This window comes from Hydractinia symbiolongicarpus, chromosome 1 (genome assembly GCF_029227915.1).
Source record: "Hydractinia symbiolongicarpus strain clone_291-10 chromosome 1, HSymV2.1, whole genome shotgun sequence".
Lineage (NCBI taxonomy): Eukaryota > Metazoa > Cnidaria > Hydrozoa > Anthoathecata > Hydractiniidae > Hydractinia > Hydractinia symbiolongicarpus.
In genome coordinates, this window is record NC_079875.1 from 8,125,659 (window position 1) to 8,149,527 (window position 23,869).

Sequence of the window (23,869 nt, forward strand, 5' to 3'; positions counted from 1 at the left end):
GTGAATCCACCTTAAGTTGGGATCTAAAAAAAATTGTCATTCAAAAACATTTTTATTTAGAAGACTTTTTATAAAAATTCTTTAAAAAACTCCATTACATCAAAATTAGCATAAATAAAATAATGTTGAGAAGATATAAAGTATATGTATTGAATTATTTAAAAAAAAATTAAATAAAAAAATATTATTTACATAAATGTAGCAGCAACTTAACTTCCACAAAATATAAGACTTTTTTCATTTTACATCGAAATACTAAAAGCATTTTACATTGAAATAATAAAGAATTTTTTAAGAGCCTTTATGCAATAACGTAATTGACCATATCTTTCAGCAATTCCACCTTAGTATTCGCTATCAGGCAGCCATACATGTCTATTTGTTGCAAGTTTCGTTTCGGATGATTGCAAAGATAACTCGCTAATTCCTGCCAGCCAGTGTTTGTAATACCCTTGTTATATCTAAGATCGATAATTTCAACAGTTGCTATTAGTGGAACTAGTACAAAAAAGTCTTCATCAGTCAACAGACAACGAAAAATATAAAGCTGAGTCAACTTGCACTTATCACTGTTCCCAAAATCCCCAAGACTTTTCCACCCAATTGTCGACACCTTCATGTTGCCACCAAGTTTTAATGTGTGTAAACACGGTATAATAGGAAGCAAAATCTTCAACTTTGAATCATCGATATTGCAGTCCGAAATGTTTAGATACTTTAATGACACAACATTCGTATGGAGAACGCTCTCTGCAAACACCTTCCATCCATCTTCTGTAATATTCGGGTTATTCTTAAAGCTCACGTACCTCAAGTGACAAAATGCTTGTTTTAACATATTAACAGATGCATCACTTAAATTACAACTTCGAAAGTTTAATTCTTGAAAAGGAAGTTGGTGTAGATCTACATTACCCACAATGCTCCAACCAATTTCCGTTATGTTATTGTTACCCGAAAGTCTCAATTCTTTCAATCGTGGAAACAATGTTGACAGAATTGAAACTTGTTTATCATTTAATTCACAGTCACACACCGCTAACTGTTGCAATTTACTTTTTTTGTCTTGCATTGATTCAACAAAGTACCTCCATCCTGCAGTTCCAACATTTCTATTAAAGCTTAAATCAATTCTTTCGTATTGAAGCATATTCTGACAATGATGCTTAATGCTTTTATCATTTAAATCACAATTGATTATTAGCAGTTCTGACTTTTCTTTCTCATCAGGATCTGCAATCATGTGGGGTCGGGATGGTGAACTTTCCAGAAACCCTACAAAAAGCGATATTTTTTTCAGGTATATATCATCAATGCAGCAATTTTTGATAAACAATCGTTTTAACGGATTGGAATCTTCGTAACGTTGCTGAACAAAATCTGATAAGTGCTTCCAACCTACTGATGTGATAGCTTGATTAAAGCTTACATCTAGCTCTTCCACTTTCCAAAGTAATGGAATTAGTTTCTCTATGATGGAGTCTGTTAGGTAGCAACAACGTGCCCGGAACCGTTGTAACAAGTTCTCAGAAAGTGCATACTTTGCCAAGCAACTCCATGATTTGAGAGAAATTCCAGGGTTATTACACACTTCAAATTCCTTTAATTTGGGCACAATTGGTGCCAAAATTTCAAACGAACTATCACTGATGCTGCAGTCTCTAACATGAAGTTTTTTTAAACAGCTCTGCTCATTCTCAATTATCTCAGCAATCAATCGCCACCCATCTAGAGATATGGTTTTGTTGTAACTTAAAACAAGTGAATTAAGATTACGCAAAACAGCTCCTAACGACAACAAATGATCAGAAGTCAATTTACAATCATAAAAACGCATATCTTTTATTCCTGGCGTTACACCATTTTCAATACTTCTTGAAAATTCTGAATTGATCACAGACAAATCTTTAGCCATTACAACATCAACCTTTTCAATGTGAACACGACTAGCCAAGCACATACACTTGGCAAGAACTTTGTATGCATCTCCGAAGATGTCACTTCTTCCTATTTGTATATAGATCTCTTTTACAGGAAATGGAGAGAGTGACGTCAGTTGGTTAAGAAAATAAACCATAAAATTTATCTGAATGTTTGAGAAGTTCTTAATGTATAGGGTAATTTCACTGTGTGCGATAGTAAATAATAAATCTTTATCTAACAAGTTGTGGTATTCAAAACAAGCAGCAGCAAAAAGATTCCAGTCCTCATTTGAGCCTAAAAATAGGTGAAGTAAAAAGTAATAAATAAAACATATATACAAAAAAGATTACAGCATAAATATGCAACACAAAGAAAAGAATTGCTTTTATAGAAATGACTAGTTAAATGGCCCATGGGAAAATCTGCTTGATTAGGGAGATATTATTCTGATGACATCATCAACCTGTTGGTTCCAAAACTGGGAATTGAGCCAGCTTCCCATTTTGCTCCCAGGTGGCACTTAGTTATCTATGCATGAGATATTGTCAGATATTTTACATTTGTTTTTAAGTTTTCGTGTCTCAAGCTTTTTAAGTGTAATGTTACACTAATTTTAAAATCATTATTGAGTTCAATTCATTTTAACCCATTGAATTCCTAATGTGTCTGGTTTGCTAAAATTATATCTACTTTGTCTACAGACACATACAGTTAGAATTTTATTTTAACAGAAATATTTCAGGGGACATAATCCTTCTTTCGAAAAGTTTGTCCAGAACGTGTCCAAAAAATAAATTTCTGTTTAACAAAATTTTGAACCATTGAAATGAAACTAAATCTTAATACTGAACAAACAGTGAGAAATAAAAATTCTTCCAAAGACTTTTAAAAAAATTACATCCTCAAATAAGTTGCTGTAATCATATCTTGCTAAATTTTTGGTTTGTGAAAATTCATCAGAACAAGTTGAGCAACTTAAAGTGCCTTTAACTAGTTAAATCACATAAACGTTGCTTTATGTAGAGAATCCATTAGACTTCTAGTGTATATATTGCACTAGTTGTTAGCATGTGGTTTTTCGTTTTTTACTGTTTGTATCCTACAACATTCCTTTAAGTATTTTTATCTGACTGTTAGTGTGAAGTAATAAAATTATTCCACAGTTAGTCTGAAGTAAACTGCCGCATATGCAGACACTATGTGGATAAAAAGTAGATGGATGAGACCAATAGACCTATCCAATAGACCTATTTTAATAACCGATTCCATTCCAAAAAATACACAGCCAGAACAGACATACCAACATGAAAACAAGGTTAGTATAGAGATAACTTTAATTTGTCGGCCAAGTGATGCACATATAGTTTGTTTACCCCGTTATTTCTCAAATTAACTTGTCAAATGGGCAAATTCTGAACTTTTGGTAAAGTATATAGAAAGTGGCACTTATTTTATACCCAGTGGGCTTATTAAAGTTGCTGATTTATATTTTTTTCTAGTGTTTAGCTAGCTAAGGTTGATTGGTTTGGATTTTATATTTAGCTACACTAGCACTAGCATTCGTTACTACTAGCTAGCTAGTTGGAGCTTCAACCAATGTTGTTAACATAATATACATTTTACTCTTTGTTATTGGATATCTTTTATTTTTTAAAACACCTGTAAATAACATAACTTGGCTATCCTAAGCATGTTGGGTTGGTGGTATTAGACTGAATATTGGTCTTCATCGTGTTATATATTCAACAAAATGTAATAAGAGCAATGCAATCACTTAAGGTAAAAGCATGTATACTCATAAGTTACAGTTGCAGCTAGTTACAGATATTTGTTGTTGCTTTTTAAATTCACAAAACATTCTGTCAATAAGTAGTATTTCTAGTAATATTGCCAGTAATATTATAATTATAACTATTGCCAGGTGTTATTCCATGTCAGGTATAACTATGAGTGTTGTAATTTTATTGTATGTAAAAGCAAAGATCAACAACTTTTTTTGAAAGGTCCTCTTCTTAGAAAAACCTGATAGAATTAACATAAAACCTTTCTGTATTATATCAATGATTCCTTTAAAAGCTAAGAGAATAGTAGATGAATTTGTTTTAAGGCACATGTTGTTTCAATGCAATAACGTTTAGCCAGTTAAGCTGGACAGCACTCTCTTAGATATGTTTAATACTTGATCGATTTACCACAATAACTTATAACAGATGGCCTCAGAAAGTTAAGAAAGTTTTAAATATATACGGACGGCATTATAACTAATGAATGGCTTCGTTTTATTTTCTTGATGATCACCCAAACAACATAACCTTACAAGTGTAACACTGTCATTTCCAAAATAGTTGTTAGAGGCCTAATCTTGCTGTCAAGTTAATTCCAAAGAGAATAAGAACAATTTCAAGAACCTTGAATCTATTTTCTTAGAGAATAGAACAACACTAGACCTAAATATTTTTATTTATGTAAAGATGTGTCCTGTGATAAAAACTTTTTTGTAAGAACAGCAGTATGTTCAGTTGTTTCTTCACGTTCTGAAAAAAATAGGTTTATGCCAGAACCTTACATATTGTTTATATTGTATACCTTACAGTATACAATATAAACTTTTTGTGGTAGTAAGACACAAGACGTTTGTTGGCTACCTAACTATAGCTAGCCAACATAAAAGTTGTCATAAATACACACTTAATATCAGTAAATATTCTTAATTTTTGTCACACTACCACTACTGATACCCTCAATATACTTTTATTCACTACGATCCTTTCAATGCCATATATTTAATGTTGGCTAACTATAGTTAGGTAGCCAACAAACGTCTCGTGTCTTACTACAACAAAAAGTTAAAAATTATAAAACCAACATATGCTACTTAACATCCTGAACTTTATATAAACTAACCTCGTTTTCATGCAATGTTTTGATTTTTCGCCACCACGGCTGATCATGAAAAGGCGATATTGAAATAGGTCTATATACTTAAATCCTAAGTAAAAAAAACACTACATACCTGTTAATACACAATGTCGAGCCTCTACAAATAAATTTTCTGCCAGAAGATGTATACATGGCTTTTCAGCTAAACCGTTTTTTACATCAAGAGAATTCAAAATGGCCTTGGTTATATTTGCTGTATGACAACCAGGGATCAGCGCTGACTCCAAACCACATAGCACAGGAATACAGCCACGCAAACGATGATTCTCCAAGATTTCTTTTCTAGGAAAACCTTCCTTAAGTATGTGAATAGCTGCACAAAATTCTTGCAAACTGAGATGTCGAAATTGGTACTTAATTGTGAACTCATCTACAAACACTTTTGTGACCAAACCACAGTACTCAAGAGATTCTTCACAAATTTGTGGTAACGAATCAGCATTGAATACAACTGTTCCATTACATAGCATCTGATATGCCATCTCAGAAACAACAGTCAATACTTTTCCAACATCTTTTCGCTTAAATATATCCCTTAGCGTCATGTATGACATATCTTCAGTGCGAAAGTGGTTTTTTAGATACAATCCTAAAGCCCAGGAGTAGAGTTCAACAGATGTATCAGCATTCATACTTGTTTCACTCGAAAAAAGGCTGCAGATGATGGACAAATACACAGGCAAACTTGCCATCAGTGACAGGTTAGTGGATTCTTTCAACTTTTGCAAAACTAGTACCTCTTTTTCTTTGTTATCATAAAATATATTATGAACAAACAACTCAATGTTCTTTTGATCAAATCCGAGAACTTCAATGGACTTTAAACTTACAAGTTTACGAAATTTCTGTTGCACCATTCCTATAGCTTCTGGTCGACCAGATATTAAAACTTTGTGATCAAATAATGATGCATTAACAGGATTAATCGCTTGATACAAGCATTTCGAGATTCCAATCATCTTACCGTGGTGCTGTGATATCATATCAGTTAAACCAATAAATTCATCAATGCCGTCAATTATTATCAAAACTCTGTCTGCAATAGACTGTAGCTCCTCAAACCTAACCCAATGGAAAACATCTGGATATAAAAATTTTAACAAAGATTCTAAGGAATCTAATTTTTCCATAGAGTTAATTTCACGACAAATAATAGTGAAGACAAAATCATACTGCTGTCCTTCAGTGACGTTCCAAAGCTCCTCTCTGGCCCACTTTAAAACTGTATAAAGAAGCAATGTACTCTTCCCACTTCCTGCAACTCCACCTAAACAAACAAGGGGTGAGTTTTCTGTCATAATATTCTCCACTGTGATTGTTTTCCCTTTGAACAAATGTTGATTGAGATGATAGTCTCGCTCACTATTATGCTTCCAGTATTCACGTACATCTCTTGAAGGGGAAATAGCTAGCTCAACAAAGGCGGATATCCGATCAATACCACGTGGAGATACATTGTTATGTGATGTGTCAAAGAGCTCTGCATACTGTCGGAGATACTGTTTTTGAAGTTTTTTGCGGGCCTCGTCTGGTATAAAATATATATATATATAAGCATAAACATTGGAAATCGTACAGAAAATTGAATTATGCATTTGCATTGGCAAAATACTTACTAAATTTGGGGTTACCAACTTTAAAGGGTATCTGTGTAGCTATAATCAATGCAAAAACAAGATTATACATTACAATTTTTTGTCTGGTTTAAAATATGCTCAACAACAATGCTACAAAAATCTATGATTAACAATTCATTACTTCTCACTTAAATTGTTAATTTCATTTAACACTAACACAATAAAGTTTGCTTTGCTTTGAATTACCTTGAGTTTCACATTTCTTTATGACATCATTACGCCCAATGTCTTTCAAGACTTTTTGTACATCCAACCACCTTAGATTAGGTTGCATCTGAATACACTTTGCGAGACACTTTCGACATTTTTCATACACCAAGTTATTCTCTAAGTCAATGCAATCTATTTGTGATTCTTCCAGTTGCATCAATCTACCGAATCGTTTCCAATCACTGGCAAGAGAATAAGAGACGCAATCCAAGATGGACTCTGATAAGGATTGATCTATTGAAACAAGAATCAGTTATTACAAAACAAGGGAACCCTTTTACAACTTAACACTCTTCCAGAGTAAAATGTGGATTTTCAAAAGAATAATCACAGTAGGTAAGATCTAACCAATTTTAAATTTAGACTGACAAATGGCAGACAATGTGAAATTTTGTAAAACAAAACACAAAGTAAACTGCCTATGATGTGACACAATGACAATACAAGTGTTGTGACACAATTCAAGAAATGTAGTGTACCTTTAATGTTTGCCATTTTTGTTAGGATGCATTAAATGAATCTAACACTCCTGTTTATTATTCAATTATCTATTCTATAAAAGAATATTTACTATAGTTAGATGAATCAAAGGATGAAAACATTAAACATATTTTAAGAAATAGGTTAAGTTTTTGGTACTTTTTCGTAAACATAAAACTTATATTATTTATTTAGGGGTAAGGTCATTTTTAAAATAAATATCCTCGTCCTCAGGGATTGTTGCCTGATGTCAAAGGCACTAGCACTTACTTGAGAGCTAACAAGATCCTGGCACAGGCTGCTTTTCATAACCACTATGTTGGTTACTATAAATAATTAATGAGGCTGTCTCGCTGTTATAATTCCTATGGCTTGTTCAAGTCCTTGTTCCTTACTTGCACATGGTGCGGTAGAAGGATCCTGGTTCATTATGTTTTCCCTGAAACTATATTTTATAGTGATGATATTACTCAAGGAGCATTATTTATCAAAAACTTGTGACTAGAAAGCTGATTTTGTTACCTAGCTGGCTAGCTTTTATATTTACAAGGCAAGTACCCCTCGTTGGGACAAGGTTTTAGATTGCAGCGTCTAGCTAGCTAGATTTAAAAAACTTTACTAAAGGCTAGCCAGATAAGTATAAAATAACATTTTTTTTTAAAACCCCATACATGTGACCTAGATAATTTTTTTAGATTAAAATTTCGCCCAAAAATCAAGCAACTTGCTTAGCAAGTTTCTGTGATTTCTTTCCTTTACTTTTGACAACAACCTTCCCAGTTGAACAATGGAAAAAAACTTTTCAGAACTAACATATACTGCGTTTAAAAAGCAACTTAGTGTGCTTTAGCAGGCTGGATATACTACAACACACCAAGAAATAAAATTATAGGTAATAAAAAATAATGAAACTCACACCACAACAAGAAAAAAAAAATAGGCAATAAAAAATAATGAGAAACTGTACCTCACAAGCCTAAATAAATAAAATAAAATAAATAAAAAACTTAAAGAAAAATAAGATTTATTTTCATTTAGTAATTGGTTGTTACATCTGCCTATGTACCTAAATTGCCAAAAGTCATGTTTTCTAGCTGTAAAAAAACCTTTTATTTTCATTTAAAATGCCAACAATGAAAAAAAAAACTGCCAAGATAAAAATATTTACTGCGTAACTCACTAGTTTTTGGTTATTTTTTTTAATATTATGCCCTATGCAGGTATCCTCTCATGTTGAAATGTATGTCACTTTCTAACTACAAGGTCACACTTGGCTGCAATGCTACTAATCATGACTTTAGACTTTGCTGTGTTAACCCTTAGCCCTTTTTCTTCTAGCTTTCTCTTCTTTCTTCTTCTGTAGCGCGTGGCCTTGTGGTTATGGAGTTCTCTTCGTAATCACAAGGTCTGTGGTTCGGTCCACAGCGCGGGCATGTTTAGCAAATGTCTTTACTACAGCTACGGGTCAACCCATGCCATGTGAGGGAAATTGGGAGGGTAATGCCGGTGTATACTTAATGTATACATCCCGAACACAGGAACCACATTGATAACAGTGTTTCCAACACTGAAGTGGCTATATCCTGTATAAATATTCAAAATAATAATAATAGTCCTTTCTTCCACTTCTCAAACTTTTCAACTAGTTCTTCCATCGACTCTGCTATGAGAACCAAATCATCTGCATATAATAACTCCCATGGACAACCTGTTCTGAACTCCATCGACAGTGTCTCTAAGACTAGAACAAACAAAAAAGGACTACGTACAGGACCCTGATGTACACCAACATTTTCTCTCTTTCAATAACTTTCATTACCTGATCAACCAACTTCAAACATCTATAGTTACCTCTTTCTAATGCATCACCCTTGCCCTCGAAACAATTCACTATTACACTCGACTGCCACTCACTCGGAATAGCACCATCCTTGATAATCTGATTAGCATGACTTGTAATAAGCTCAACTCCAATATATCCAGATGCTTTTACCATCTCTGCAACAATACCTGATACTCCTGCAGCCTTGCCAATCTTCAATTTCCTAATAGCCTCCACTACCCATTCTGTCTTGATCTGCATAGCTGGCCCTTCTACAACATCATCATCAGACAAATTATCCTCATCCCAATCAAACTCAGTGTTAAGTAACATCTGATAATAATTCCTCCACGCTACCCTTTTCTCCTCCTCTGTGCTAGCCAAAACACCTTCATCATTACGTATATACTTCTCACCTACAAATCTTGATTAGTCTTCTTCATTTGCTTTGCTACCTTGAATACCTCATTGCGCTGGTCTTCCCTTCTTAACACATCTGCATATCTGTTTCTCCCTGCCTCTGATTTTGCCTTATACACTGCTGTACAAGCACAACGCTTAGCTTCCAAGTAAATATCTTTACTACCACCTGACTTCCACTCTTTCCAAAGTTTCCTCTTTTCCTTTATAAACTGGTCAACCTCATTATTCCACCACCAGGTCTGACTATGTCTAGCTGGTCCTTTCGTGCACCCACTGGTATCATGAGAAGCTTCTAGAAGACAATTCTTCAAAGCAGTCCAAGTACTTTCAACATTGTCACTATCACATTGACCATTGTGAGCTAACTCCTGAACTTTTGCACTAAATTGTCTACTCTTTCTTCAGCTTCCAGACTTTACAGCAGGGCCTGTACTTACCCTTGGATTCTTTAACACTCTTTAAGATAATATGACAAAACAGCAACCTATGCTGGAAAACACACTCTTCCCCCGATATAACTTTCGCGTCCTTCACCACTTTCTTGTCTGACTTTCTAACCAGGAAGTAATCTATCTGTGTCTTACAATCAACTGACTCATATGTTATCAGCCTACTACTGAATGATGTGTTGCAAACCACCATGTCCGTTGCCATTATTCCTTATTTCTGCGCCCAAATCAATAGCCTCCATGCACACCTCTATAACCTTCAGATGACTTCCCAACATGACTACTAAAGTGGCCTTTCACCTTAATAAAAAACGTGAGAACCAATGTTCAAAGACAACATAATTTATTATTATAGTAACTCGCCATAGAATGTGATAAAAATATAAAAACAAGTTTTAAAATAGCATAAGCTTCTTGGTTAAAACCATCCTCAGTGCATACATAGATGTAATAAATTTTAATGTGAACATATTTTTAAACTAGTATGAATTTTTAAAAAAGTAATTCTCTATTTCTAAATAACAGAAGTTTTTTAGATTCAAGTTGTTCATTTAATTTTGGACGTTTCAATGCAATAAATGTAGTTTCCAAGTTTTTTTTTTACCAAAATTTTCCAACTAAACTGATGCTCAGGATTATGGTAAATATGGTTAGCTGGTTCTGAATTCTCGGTTGGATTATTATGCTCATTTCAGCGAACCACAGCATTTTGTCTTGTTACCCCAATGTAAGATGTGTTACAAGTGGTACACATTCCTTCATAACAGGTATGGATTTTGATCTTTTAATGAAAACAGTTTGCGTATCTTTTTTGTATTCCAATTTGTTGCAATTTCGAACTTATTGTTTGTAAACTTGTGAAACTTTGAAATGAATGATTTGGAAATATTTTCTTAACAAAATGGAACTTTTAAAGGAATGAATGGTTTTGGTAAGTCAAAGAAGTTGGGTGGAATTTTAAACTCGTCATTGTTGGTGTTATTAGTAAGTCAATCTTGAAATTGATCAATGATGCTTTCCACAATCCTGGAAGGGAAATTTGCATTTCAAAATTTTTTTCTTATTGCATTCTTTTCCATTTCGAAGTCATTTAAGATACAATTTGCACCACTGAGATCATCATTGATGGCATTCCTTTTGTATAGTTTTGGAATTTACGATGACCAATGTGTGGGATATTTGGATGGTTGTCTGTATACTTGTGTACGATAAATACCCTTTTCGTTTACTAATTTAGTGTCCAAGAACCTTTCAGGGTTAACTTCACTAGTGAAAGATATCTTTGGATGATAAGCATTCAGTTTATCAAGTAATTCGCCTGGCTGCTTCTTTATTCACCTGTTTATGACGTCATCTACGTGTCATTTATAAAATCATGGTTTAAATGGATTAACAAATTTCTTCTCTAATTTGTTTAAGAAGATGTTGGAGAAAACGAGATGGCCACCCATTGTACAGCCATCAGTTTGTTTGTACAACTTTGACTGAAAAATTAATGTGCTCTCCGTTGTCAGTTTCAACAACAGCCTCCTGAAAATTAGTCTGCTACAATTGATGGACAGTTTTTAGTGAACATAAATTTTGTCCAAAATATACTCAATTGTTTCAGCAATAGGAATGACTTGAATCTAAAAAACTTCTGTTATTTAAAAATGGAGTGACATGACAGAAATTTATACGTCTACGCTATCACAAAATGTTTTACAAACATGTGTGATAACAAATGTGATTTCGATTTATGTGGTAAATGATAATTGCTTTCTTGAGGGTAGTTTTATTTATTGTATAATTATGTTAATTACTTTTTTAAAAACTCATACCAATGTTAAAATATGTTCACAATAAAATTTATTACATCTATGTATGCACTGAGGATCGTATTAACCGAGAAGCATATGCTATTTTACTTTTTTATCACAACATAATTTATTTTATTCATATTCACTTGAATGAAAGATTTAAGCCCAATTTGTTATGAATCCTTAAATAGTTTAAAAAAACAATAAACTTGCAAACACAAATAAAATTTATTGCATTTCAAAAATATTATAAAGTATGAATTCAAAATAACTACAACAAATGATAATTGCTTATTTTGGGTAATTATAGAAGGATTATCAATTTTATTAGTAACGCACCAAGAAAGGTTTAAAAAAGTAAAAAAGAACTTGGACAAGACTTTCTTAGTAGAAACTCAATTGGTGTGAACCTCGCAGATAATAATTTCTGTTAGTGATATAAATGATAACATCTTTCGGTTTTTGTAAAAAAAAACAAGTACCACCAAAATTCCTGAAAAATGTAAAAAAGCCTTATATATTGCCTTAGAATAGTGAAAATGAGAAAAAACAAATTAAATAGGTGGCATAACTTTATCCAAAATGTCTAAAGAAAAATCTCCATAAGTAAAAAAATGGTAATCATAAAAAATATCAATAGTCACAAAGCTTCATGTTGCAATTATTTCAGAAGGTAATCTAAATTGAATTTGCATCTTATCCCCACATCAAGTATATTTAACATAAAAAATATTGTATAAAAAAATTAAGATAAAATATGTATATGTATATGTTATGTTTAGTAAAAATACAATTCATACTAAATTTTAATTTAAAATAAACGATGTGTAAATAAACAACAAATAGATCTTTGTATATATATAAATGTAGATAAACAAAGAAAAATAAGCAGCAAAAGTATAAAATATTAAAAATAATAAGAATAAAAATCAAATTAAATCGACATTTTTCAAAAAATTACACAATAACTTTACACAATATCCACTACTTCTAGAAGAGATTTTAAATCTGAATTTGATATGAAACAACCATGTATATTCATTGATTTCAACTTGGCCGAAGGGTGTTTCCTGACCGCGCTGGATAATAATTTCCAACCAATTGTTGTGATGCATCTATTGAATCGCACGTCAAACATTTGAAGAAACGGAAGTAGTGGTAATAAAGTAATTAGATCCTCATCTGTTAACAAGCACCTGATGACACCCAACTCGTACAAATTGCATATTTCATTATTAATGCATTCTCCTATACCTTTCCATCCAACTGGAGTGATTTTGAGATTTCCCCCAAGCTTCAGAGAATGCAAAAAGGGGATCACAGGTTGTATTTCTTTCAAAGAAGCATCGTTTATGTCACAATCGCGAACACTCAGAAACTTTAGACACACTTTTTTACTATCAATGACAGCAGTAGATAAACATTTCCACCCAATGGGTGTGATATGAGAATTATTACCTAAACTAAGATAGTTTAAATGTCCTAGTATAGGTTGCAGGATCGCCATAGATGAGTCATTAAGCCGACAACTACGAAGGTTTAGACCTTTTAAAAAACGACCTGCTGCATCTCGTTTAATTGAACCTAATATATTCCATCCAACATTGGTAATTCCAGGGTTTTTTGAAAGTCTCAGTTTTTTAAGACCTGGATATAATGGTGATAAAACCAATACATCATCATCTTTTAAATTACAATCGCATAGGACTAGTTCCTCCAGATTACTTGTCTTGCTTTGCACAGAATTAGCCAAATGTTGCCAACCTAGCGTGGTTATGTTTTCATTGGAACTCAGGTCAATTCTTCTTGGGCTTTGTATCTCCTTGCAGAGCTTTTTTAAACTTTCATCATTCAAATTGCACTTTATTTTTATCATTTCAGATGAACCATCATCGTTTAAATCATCTTTTTGTTGGTTAGATATGGTAGGCAAAGCGACAGAATGTTCCAAAGAATGCATGCATTTTTTCAAAACTTCGATGGACGATTGAGTAACAAAACAATTTTTAATACACAATCGCTGTAGTGATTCACCTTTTCCTTGCAGAAAGAAATCACACAGCTTGTTCCATCCACCATATGTAATTGCTTTGTTGAAACTCAAATCAAGCTCCTTTAAGTAAGTGAAAACTGGAAGCAATGATTCCAGAGAGGAATCAGTTAGATAACAACCACGAAGATAAAGCTTCTCTAATACACTTCCATTATTCACTGATTCAACTAATTTAATCCAACCTTGGTTTGTGATTGAAGGATTGTCAGATACTTCAAACTCTAATAACTTTGGAGCGACTGCAGCAAGGCTGGCAAATGCATGATCTTTCAAGTTACAATCCCTAACATGCAGCTTTTGTAGAAAGCAACAGGTTTCAAATAAACTTGCCACTAATTTCCATCCGTCCAAGGAAATATTTTTGTTATAACTTAAAACAAGTGTGTGTAAGTTTGTCAAAACTGATTCCATAGAAAATAAATGGTGGGAAGACAGTTTACAGGCATAAAAACGCAATTCTTTAATAGCGGGGGTGGCTTTTTTCTCTGTCATACTTTCAAACTCATTGTTGATCAATTTTAAATCATCTGGAAGGAGAACATTCATTCTCTCTATGTGAACACGCTTGGTCAAACAAATATACTTTGCCATTCTTTTGCACTCACTTTCTGAGACATCATTTCGCCATACTTGCAAGTAAATATCCTGAACGGGAAATGGATTTATTGCTATTATTTGATCAAGGAAATAAATCATGAATGTCATTTGAATACGTGAAATATTTTTCAAATACAAAATAATCTCGCTTTTCGATATAACAGACTTTAATGATTGATTCAATGGTTTGTGGTGCTCGTAATAAGATGTCGCAAAAAGATTCCAAGCATCATTTGAACCTAACACACAAAGTAAAAGAAATAAAACAAATTTATCATTCATGTGCATATAATTTCATGGATTATGTTGTCTAGTAAAAGTGCATTTAAGTGTAGAAGATCAAAATTGTAGGTTGACGTAAAAAACACAGGGACATGAGTATGTAAAACAAACAGTTTTGAAAGGAAAACCTTATATAATTCTTAAAAGAAAAAATAGTTAACCCTACTTTTCCAATTATATAAATTCGTGTAATAACGTATATGAAGACACTGAAAAGAAATTTACATCCAAATAAAAACAAGTATATATATATATATACCTGTTAAAACACATGGTTGATGACCATAACTAAATAAATTATCAACAAGATAACTTAAAACAGGCTCCTGTGTTAAGTTTTGTACCTCCATTGCATGAACGATAGCTTTTAAAATGGGAGGTGAATTACTGCTTGTTGAAAATACAGATTCTAAACCACATAACAATGGAACACAACCACGTAAACGGTTATTGTTTACAACATCCTTTCGAGGTATGTCTTTTCTCAAAATGTGAGCAGCTGCACAGAATTCTTGCAAGCTGAGATGTCGAAACTGATACTTGACTGTAAATTCATCAACAAAAACTTTTGTTACCAATCCACAGTATTCTAGAGATTCTTCAAACTGACCAGATAGAGAATCAGCATCAAAGACAACAGTACCACAGCATAACATTTCATACGCCATTGCAGCTACGACAGCCAACATATTGCGAACAAATTCCTGTTTAAACAGCTCCCTTAAGTTCATAGTGGATACAGCTTTTCCACGAAAATGATCCTTCAGATACAGGCCTAACGCCCAGCAAAACAATTCAACAGACGTGTTCACAGTAGCATTACTTTCATTGAAAAACAAATTGCATATAATGGATAAATAAACAGGTAAACTTGCCATCACAGACAGATTAGTTGATTCTTTGATTTTCTGCAACACTGTTTGATACTGCTGACGATTGTTTGAAAAATAATTCTGAACAAAAAGAGCAACATTTTCATTGTTAAAGCCAAGTACTTCTATCGATCTAACATTAACAATTTTCTGAAATCTTTTTTGAACCTTAGATATAGCTTCTGGTCGACCAGATATTAAGACTTTATGTCTGAATAAGGATGGATGAAGAGGGTTAACAGCTTGAAACAGGGACCTGGACAGATCTAAGCCACTTTGTGAACCATCCTGCTGTGATATCATGTCATCCAAGCCAATAAATTCATCGACACCATCCACAATTACTAGAACCTTGTCTGCAATCAAGAGCAATTGTTCAAATGAAATTAACTGGAAAACTTTTGGATAAAGTTTCTTCAATATAGACTCCAAGGAACTACAATTCTCAATAAAATTGATTTCACGACAAATAATAGTAAAAACAAAATCAAATTGTTGGCCAACACTGCCAGTCCACAATTCTTGTCTTGCCCATTTTAACAGCATATAAAGAAGAAGCGTGCTTTTGCCACTGCCTGCTACACCTCCCAAACAAACCAGGTCTTTATTTTCACACATTATATCTTCGATAGTTATGGTTTTGCCCTTAAACAGATGTTGATTCAGGTGATAATCTCGGTCACTGTTACGACTCCAGTATTCATGCACATCGCTGGAAGATGATATAGCTAGTTCAACAAAGGCTGATATGCGGTCTAAATTGTGTTGCTCATTAGAATTCTCGTTAAATAAACACTTATATTGATGTAAATATCTCTCTCTCAGCTGCTCCTTGGCTTTTTCTAAAAACAAAATAAACAAATTATATACCAGGTCTAGATATCTTTTTAAAGTAAGTACATATAAAGTTTTTGTTACTGAATATGAAATAAACTATATACTCACCAAAGCTTTTTTCCATGGCCGAATTTAGTGATACTTTTACAGCTAAAATTAAATGTTAAAAAATAGAATATTTAGCAACTTTTATCAAAAAAAAAATATCATCTACAAGCTAATTCAAAGGTACAAAGAAATGAGCAGGCACATAAAAATTTATCTCTGTTACATAAAAATTTCAAGCAATAAGAATTATAAATTTTGCATAATTTAAGACAATGCAGTATTGTCAGTGAAAATCCAAGAGTGAAAACCCTGTGAAATTATTGGTATTCAAGATAACTCCAATCACTTCTACAAGATGCCAATTAAAAGATGTTAATATGTAGGAGATTTAAAAGTACTTGAGAAAATATTCAAATATGTTTTTCAAAAGAAATTTTACTCTTTTTGGAGTTATTATAAGTATAAGGCTTACCATGCAACATGCTGGATTTAATGGAACAAAAATTTTCTGTTTATGAAAAAGGACTTTTATAACAATTTCTGTAGAAAAACCTGTCCAGCCACTGACATTTGCCATGTATTTTTCTAAGAATGTTTTACACATCTTACAGCACTACACACTACATCAAATAAAGTTAAAATCTTACATACCACATGCTTCTATCTTCTCACATTTTTTCACAACATCGTTTCTATTGATCTGCTCCAAAACCACTCTTACATCATCCCACTCAATGCTTGGTTGCTTTCGAGTGCATTCTTTTAAAACTTGTCTGCATTTTTCATAGACTAAATCATTTTCTAAGTCAATGCATTCTATCTGTGATTCTTCTAGTCGCAATAATCTACCAAATCGTTTCCAATCTCCAGCAAGAGAGAAAGAAATAACATCAAGGACATTTTCTGGAATCAGTGCCTAAAAATAAAAAAATAGCAATTATTTTTGCTTGTTGGACCAGTATAACAATAGATTGGAAAAAAAATTCTCTTTCAAAGTTACAAAAGGAGTAGATAATAAAAACAAATCAGATAGCCATGAGAAAAAAAATTAGACATGCTTACCATGTTATAAAGTTATCCAATAAATTCTTTAGTGCAAATGTCATCATTACAATGATGGTGGTAATGTTTATGTAAATGCCTATTTACTAAAAAAATTATTAAGATTTCTGTTTTACTTTTTATGCAAACAACAATTTCGTTACAATGCTTATCTGAAATGCTTAATCTACCAAATCGTTTTGCTTTGAAACTTATTCCCTCTAAACTTTTCATTTAACTTAAAAATCAATAATTTATCTGTTTTTCCTGAGGGAGTGTACTTTCTTTTTGTTATTTACTTGCAAGGACATAAATGACAGTATTTTAGTTTACTCACGATGCAAAATTCAACCCTTAAAATTAGCCTAAAAGGCCAACATAATTTTGTTGTAAAGTTTTTAAATAACAATATTTTGGTTTTGTTTAAGCTACTCCCACTCCTTGCGACTATAAAATAATTACATTCGATTTTCAGTAAGGCCATTATAACTAACCAAAATCATTTAGGCTACAGAAACACTGTGGTGCCATTCGCTTCGTAATAATAGTGATCGAAAAAATTGTATATCGTATTAAAAAGAGGTCGAGAAGTTCTTTCTTCCACATGACACAGCAGGCAATAAGTCAGCTCTGCCCTCAGTTTTGTGAGGAGAGATGTTCTTAACAATTGGGTTTCCTGTACAGTTCTGCTTCATGTTAAACTGTGCCGGTGACATGCATTTTTAAACCATGTCACTGGTGACTTCTGTGATAACAACCTAATGATGCCTCAACCTAATGATTTCATCTCGAAACATAAAAAGCCAGTTGGCAGTGAACTATTAACCTAACGAAGTTACCATCAGGAAGGTATGTCAATAAGACTTGTACTCCATTCCCATTCGTCATCGTCTTACGAGATCAATGCATTGAACTTATGAGAGATCTAGCCCTAATAAAAGATGAATGACGAAAGTTATTGCCAGCTGAAAAAATTTACTACAAAAAAATATTGCTGACACAAATCAGTTAAAATGTATCTCACGTCGGCAGTTTTATTGCCAACTTAAAATAATTCTAATTTTAACGGCTGTAACTTAAATTCATCTTTCTCAATGAATTTCTAAAACAATTGCAAAGCAAGAATGTTCTTCAAAGCTGTAAGAAGTATGACACAAACTGATTAAAAACGCTGAAGATATCTTCAATACTTTTTAGAGGAAACATTTGCAAAGTAAACCTGGATTTTCCTATTTACTTTTAATGTCATGTGCAAATACCTGCTTCCTTTAAAAATCATTCATTTAAAAAAATGATTAATTATTTAAAAGAAAGACTTGTTCGTAATTAGAGAGAAAAAAATTCATCAACATTGACTTTTGACGTTAGAGGTATTACCTTACATGTTGTTGGGTTTGTCTTCATGTTTCAAAAATAATTATTTTAATTTGTACAATATGTCATTTAAAACAACCTCTATATGATTTTAAAAAAAATCTTAAAAATAATTTTTACCAAAATTTTATTTCAAATTCATTTCAAGAGTTTTAAATCATTTTGTTGAATTGAAATTTATTTTGTATATAACCGTTTCCAAATCATTTTGCGTTCGTTTCGCAATCATTTTAAAAGAATCAAAATTAGTTCATTTCAACAGTTTTTTTCAGTTCAGAGCGTTTTCACATCGCTTCTAATAACACATGTTTATCACACATTTCTAAAGACATTTCAATAGACTTATTACCATATCCATCTTCGTTTCGCTGAATATACATATCATAACATGAAAATGAGGTTAGTTATGAGCAAATTTTCAGTTTGCAGAGAAGCAGTGCAGAAATGGGTTGTTGCAATATTTGCAAAATTTATTTGGCATACAGATTTTTATTAACATTTTGTGATAATATGGGATAATAGTATGTATCAGTTTTGTTTATTATTCTTGGTGTTAAATGATCTAGGTATTAGCTAGCCTAGAATATGATATGAGTACCTAGTTGGTAAGCTGACTTGTTCCAAACAAACATTAAATTTCAAGCTGTTTACCAAAATTGGTGATGTGTTTGCTCGTATATATCCTGTGTTTCCAGTTAATGAGTGTACCTTATTCTTAACATCTGTAAAAATAACATTAGACAGTGGTTTTAAAATAGTAGTTTAGTTATCCATGTGGGTAATGTACCCTGTTTAATTTTTTCCAAGTTAGGCTAGTTTTTGGATTCCAAAGTCATCAAGTTGTTGATACATTCTTCAAGCTTACATGTAAGCAATTAACATCCCGAAATTTGCTCATAACTAATCTTGTTTCATGTTATATATTTTGCATTTTTGCATGAACATTCCATGGAACGAAATTGATATCAAAATAGGAATATTATCAAATTATGTATACATCTGCATTCTTCATCACAAAACTAAATAAGAAAATTGCTGCCCTAGATCGCTTTAAAACCATCAAAATGTGATCTTAGAAAGCTATAACATTGCCTTACATTACTTAAAAAAGCATTAAAACAGGATCATGAAGCAAAAAATCACTTAAGATTGTTTAAAAACCATCAAAACAGGAACATGGAAGTCGACACAATCGCCATAGATCATTTAAAAATTTACAAAACAGGAATGTATAAAGTGAAAATTTTGCGCTAGATAGTTTAAAAACAGTTGCTAGTTTAAACGGGATCGTAGAACTCAGAAACATTGCTGTAGATTGTTTAAAAACCATCAAAAGGGGATCATAAAAAGTAAAAAAATTGTTGTATATACATTGTTTAAAAACAATTAAAATGAGATGATAGAAAGCAAAAAAAATGATGTGGATCATTTTAAAGCACTTAATACACACATATTTGAAAGCTTTCTCTTTGTATAAATCGTTATTTCTGCTACAGTACTGGAATCAGGACACATAACATCGTGGATCGCGTATCATGCGCGTCGCGCACGATTCACGATGCTGTCGCGATAGTAAAATTTTTTAGCATCGTAAAGGTCGCGATCCATCGTGGAGTCAACTTTAAAGATGCATCGTGACTTCCGCGATCCATATCGCGACCGCCATGATACATATTTAAACATAAAAAACACGTAATTAATGTCATGAGAGAATAGCACAATTAAATATGAACAATTGTTTTTTGTTGTTTTTTTAATTCAAAAACATTTTCGTTGTCGTAAGCTTTTTTCTTGTTTAGACTTGCCCAACCCTAACTTTCACGATAAAAAAAATAATAAAAATATCAACAAACAAACATTTTCTTATCCCATCTCGTGAAAAAAAAGATTATGAATGTCGCAACACCCTCCTTCGTTATGATTAATATATGTTTAAAATTACGCTGCTTGCTAAAATCTTGAATTTCTTAGTCGATATCATTTAGGAAAAATAATTAATGACATTAAATCTTTTTCACGGTATTAGAAAAATAATTAAAACAACATAAAATACGCATATCGTAACAACCTCCTCCTTATGAAACAAATAAATAATTATAATGTCGCGAAAGACTTTAAATATTGTCAACTAAACTATAGTCCGTGAAACTTTTTTGCAGTTAAATATTAATTTTCTTATAAGACTGCGCAAAAAACATTAAAAGAACACTTAACTTTTTTATTAAAATAAATTTTGTGTTTTATTATTTTAAATGGGAAAATAATAACTTGCTGTATAAATTTCGAAACAGCCTAAGTATAATCTGCTGTATATCTTTCAAACAACACAGGTATATTCTGTATAACTTTCGAAACAGCACAAGAATAATTCTTGCTGTACAGCTTTCAAAACAACACAAAAAAACTTGCTGCATAACTTTTGAAAACAAGTTTTTTATGATGCAATCTTTTCACCTTGAGTACTGGTTACATTTTTTTAATGAGACAAATTATTATTATTTTTCCTTCACAACTAAAAAATATAAACTGCGTGCGTTATGCGAAAATACATAGAAAACGGTTGTCGTAACACCCTCTTTGTTGTTATTTTTCATTATTAATTTTTTGTTGTTCCAATCATACATTTATTATTTTTCCATGAACTTTCATTAAATCGGACATTCGCTAATTTAACATCCGCTAATACAAGCAAAACATACATAGAAAAATATGCTTGTCGTAACACCATCCTCCGTTGTTGTTTTTTTATTTTTTTGTTGTTCCGACCATTTATACATTCTCGATAAAATTATTTTTATTTCGTCGACCGACAGACCGTAAACTACTATCTACTTCGCTCGTACAACAAGTAATTAAGTCTCCTTATTTCTAAAATCCAATTTCTAATAAAAATAAAAGATGCAAAAGAATTTTTAAATGTAAAAAAACAAAAACAAAGACACAAGATTAGCCATACACATCTATTGTTTAATATTTTTAATGTTATTCACGATCCATCGCGACAATCACGATTAATAGTTATTTTTTTATACATCGCGACTATCGCGAAGCTCTTCGTTAACATTTTTTTTATCGCGATGATCAAGATAGGAATGCGGATCGTTCGTGTCGTGCATGATATGCACTCACGATGTTAGGTGTCCTGATTCCAGTACTGTATGGGAGACAAGAAAGTCAAGACTAACAGAGTGGCTAGTTTAGACACTTGGTTCTCATGTCCCCCACTTGTTTCCAACACAAAAAATAATAATGTTCTTCAAGAAACATGAGAATATTACTTACTTTTTTTAAAAAATCTTTAACATGTTTTGCACTTTAAAAGTTGTGCATAGAGAATAAAAAAAAAACATTTTTAACAATCTAAATAATTACTGATTGTGATTTAAAGAAACAAACAAAATATTTTATTTTAAACACACTATGATATATCATTAGAATGTATCATTAACATTTCACAATTAACAATAAACATGGTGAACCTTTCTGATCATTGCAACCTTAAAATGTTAATTACAATGTTTTTTCCTTTGGGAAGATCGCGATAGCCTTGTGGATTATGCGTGTTGCGCATATATGCACTCACAATTGTGTGACTTTCAGTAGCAGCTATATTAGATCAGAAAAGAAATATATATTGTATATATATTGGTTCCATTCAGAGTGTGCAGCTATACGAAGTATGGCTCCGCATAGGCATGCTTATAGAAAGTATAACTTCGTATATAGCGACACGTACTCCTTATAGACGGAAATATTTAGTACAAAAAGTTGCGAGCGGCACAGACAGCTATGAGAGTATGCAGCATGAGCACTGAAGTTTAACTAAGCATTCTTATTAAAAATTTAATCTGGGCCATTCCAGTTTGGAACATTGTGCCTAAAACAAGCAAATAATTTGGTTAAGAAGAAAAAGTCTAAAATATGAGACATACAAATGTGCAGAGTACCAATAAGTATTAGTAGAACTGCCACTAAGCTTAGTCTTTAGCTGATAATACGACAAACCTAATTAAATAACCTTTTCAACATTACAAACCCAGTCTCAAAATTTGGTGTTTTTTTACATGGCAGGCTCAGGCCTCGTCAGGAAGAAAAATACTGGCGTGCGAGCTTCGCACGTCATGATACTTTTTAATCATTTTGAGGTGTGCGATGTTCGCACGAAATAATTTTCAATGGCACGCGATGGCGTGTGCTCATTTTTGTTCCATTTTTTTTCTTGAGTAATCATAGAACTCGCATAGGGGTCGTCTACAAATTTCGTATGATATTTTATACGAATATATACAAATTTAATTGCTTTTAATTCGTATAAAAATCGTATACAATTCGTATAGTGTTAAATAGTTATACGATTTTTAAAAAATCTAATACGAATTTTATACGATTTTCATACGAATTGTCATACGAATTATATTCTCTTTTATACGATTTTCATACGAATTGTCATACGAATTATATTCTCTTTCTTACGAATTGTCATTCAAATTATATTCTCTTTTATACAAATTTTTATACGAATTATATTTCGTTTTTAAACTTTTAAAATGCGATCTGAAAAAACATTTCTATCGCCATTTTTCGTTTTAAAACTTTTAAAATGCGATCTAAAAAAACATTTCTATCGCCGTGTTTCGTTTTTAAACTTTCTAAAATGCGATCTAAAAAAACATTTCTATCGCCGTTTTTCGTTTTTAAACTTTTAGAATGCGATCTAAAAAACATTTCTATCGCCGTTTTTCGTTTTTAAACTTTTAAAATGCGATCTAAAAAATATTTTATTTTGAAACTCATATACGAATTTAATACAATGTCAAACGATTTTCTTTTTTTTAAAACCATACGCATCTAATTAAAATCTCATACGAATTTTTTGTTAAACTCGTACGAATTTAACTCATACGAGTTTAATTTAAAACTTATACGAATTTAATTTAAAACTTATGCGAATTTTTTTAAACCCATACGAATTTAATTTAAAACTCATACAAATTTAATTTAAAACTCATATGAATTTAATTAAAAACTCATACAAATTTTATACGAATTTAGAAAAATTTCATACAAATTTAATTACTGTAT

At 32.0% G+C, this 23,869-nt stretch overlaps 2 protein-coding genes across 2 annotated transcripts; both read right to left on the reverse strand.

Annotated features, from left to right (window-relative positions):
- Nucleotides 1-39: 39 nt before the first annotated feature.
- On the reverse strand, nt 40-7,288 carry LOC130636079 (NACHT, LRR and PYD domains-containing protein 3-like). The gene is made up of 5 exons (XM_057445680.1): nt 7,190-7,288; nt 6,687-6,944; nt 6,480-6,518; nt 4,937-6,391; nt 40-2,217 (listed from the first exon to the last, which is right to left on the reverse strand). The coding sequence occupies exons 1-5, from the start codon at nt 7,203-7,205 to the stop codon at nt 302-304; spliced, it is 3,684 nt and encodes a 1,227-aa protein (XP_057301663.1). The 5' UTR covers nt 7,206-7,288; the 3' UTR covers nt 40-301.
- A 4,396-nt stretch (nt 7,289-11,684) lies between these two features.
- Nucleotides 11,685-17,543, reverse strand: LOC130636070 (NACHT, LRR and PYD domains-containing protein 9-like). The gene is made up of 5 exons (XM_057445667.1): nt 17,435-17,543; nt 17,024-17,288; nt 16,433-16,474; nt 14,875-16,329; nt 11,685-14,572 (listed from the first exon to the last, which is right to left on the reverse strand). Exons 1-5 carry the CDS (start codon nt 17,435-17,437, stop codon nt 12,654-12,656), a joined length of 3,684 nt encoding a protein of 1,227 aa, XP_057301650.1. The 5' UTR covers nt 17,438-17,543; the 3' UTR covers nt 11,685-12,653.
- Nucleotides 17,544-23,869: the final 6,326 nt, after the last annotated feature.

Bases quoted from the DNA above. Each gene is read 5' to 3' on its own strand.
- LOC130636070 (XM_057445667.1), bottom strand. The intron at 16,475-17,023 runs GTATGTAAGATT...ATTTAATTTTAG, and splicing joins TGAGAAGATAGAAGCATGTG to CTGTAAAAGTATCACTAAAT. The intron at 16,330-16,432 runs GTGAGTATATAG...TTTTGTTTTTAG, and splicing joins GGCCATGGAAAAAAGCTTTG to AAAAAGCCAAGGAGCAGCTG.
- LOC130636079 (XM_057445680.1), bottom strand. The intron at 6,392-6,479 runs GTAAGTATTTTG...ATTTTATACCAG, and splicing joins AGTTGGTAACCCCAAATTTA to ACGAGGCCCGCAAAAAACTT. The intron at 2,218-4,936 runs GTATGTAGTGTT...ACCTATTTTTAG, and splicing joins TCGACATTGTGTATTAACAG to GCTCAAATGAGGACTGGAAT.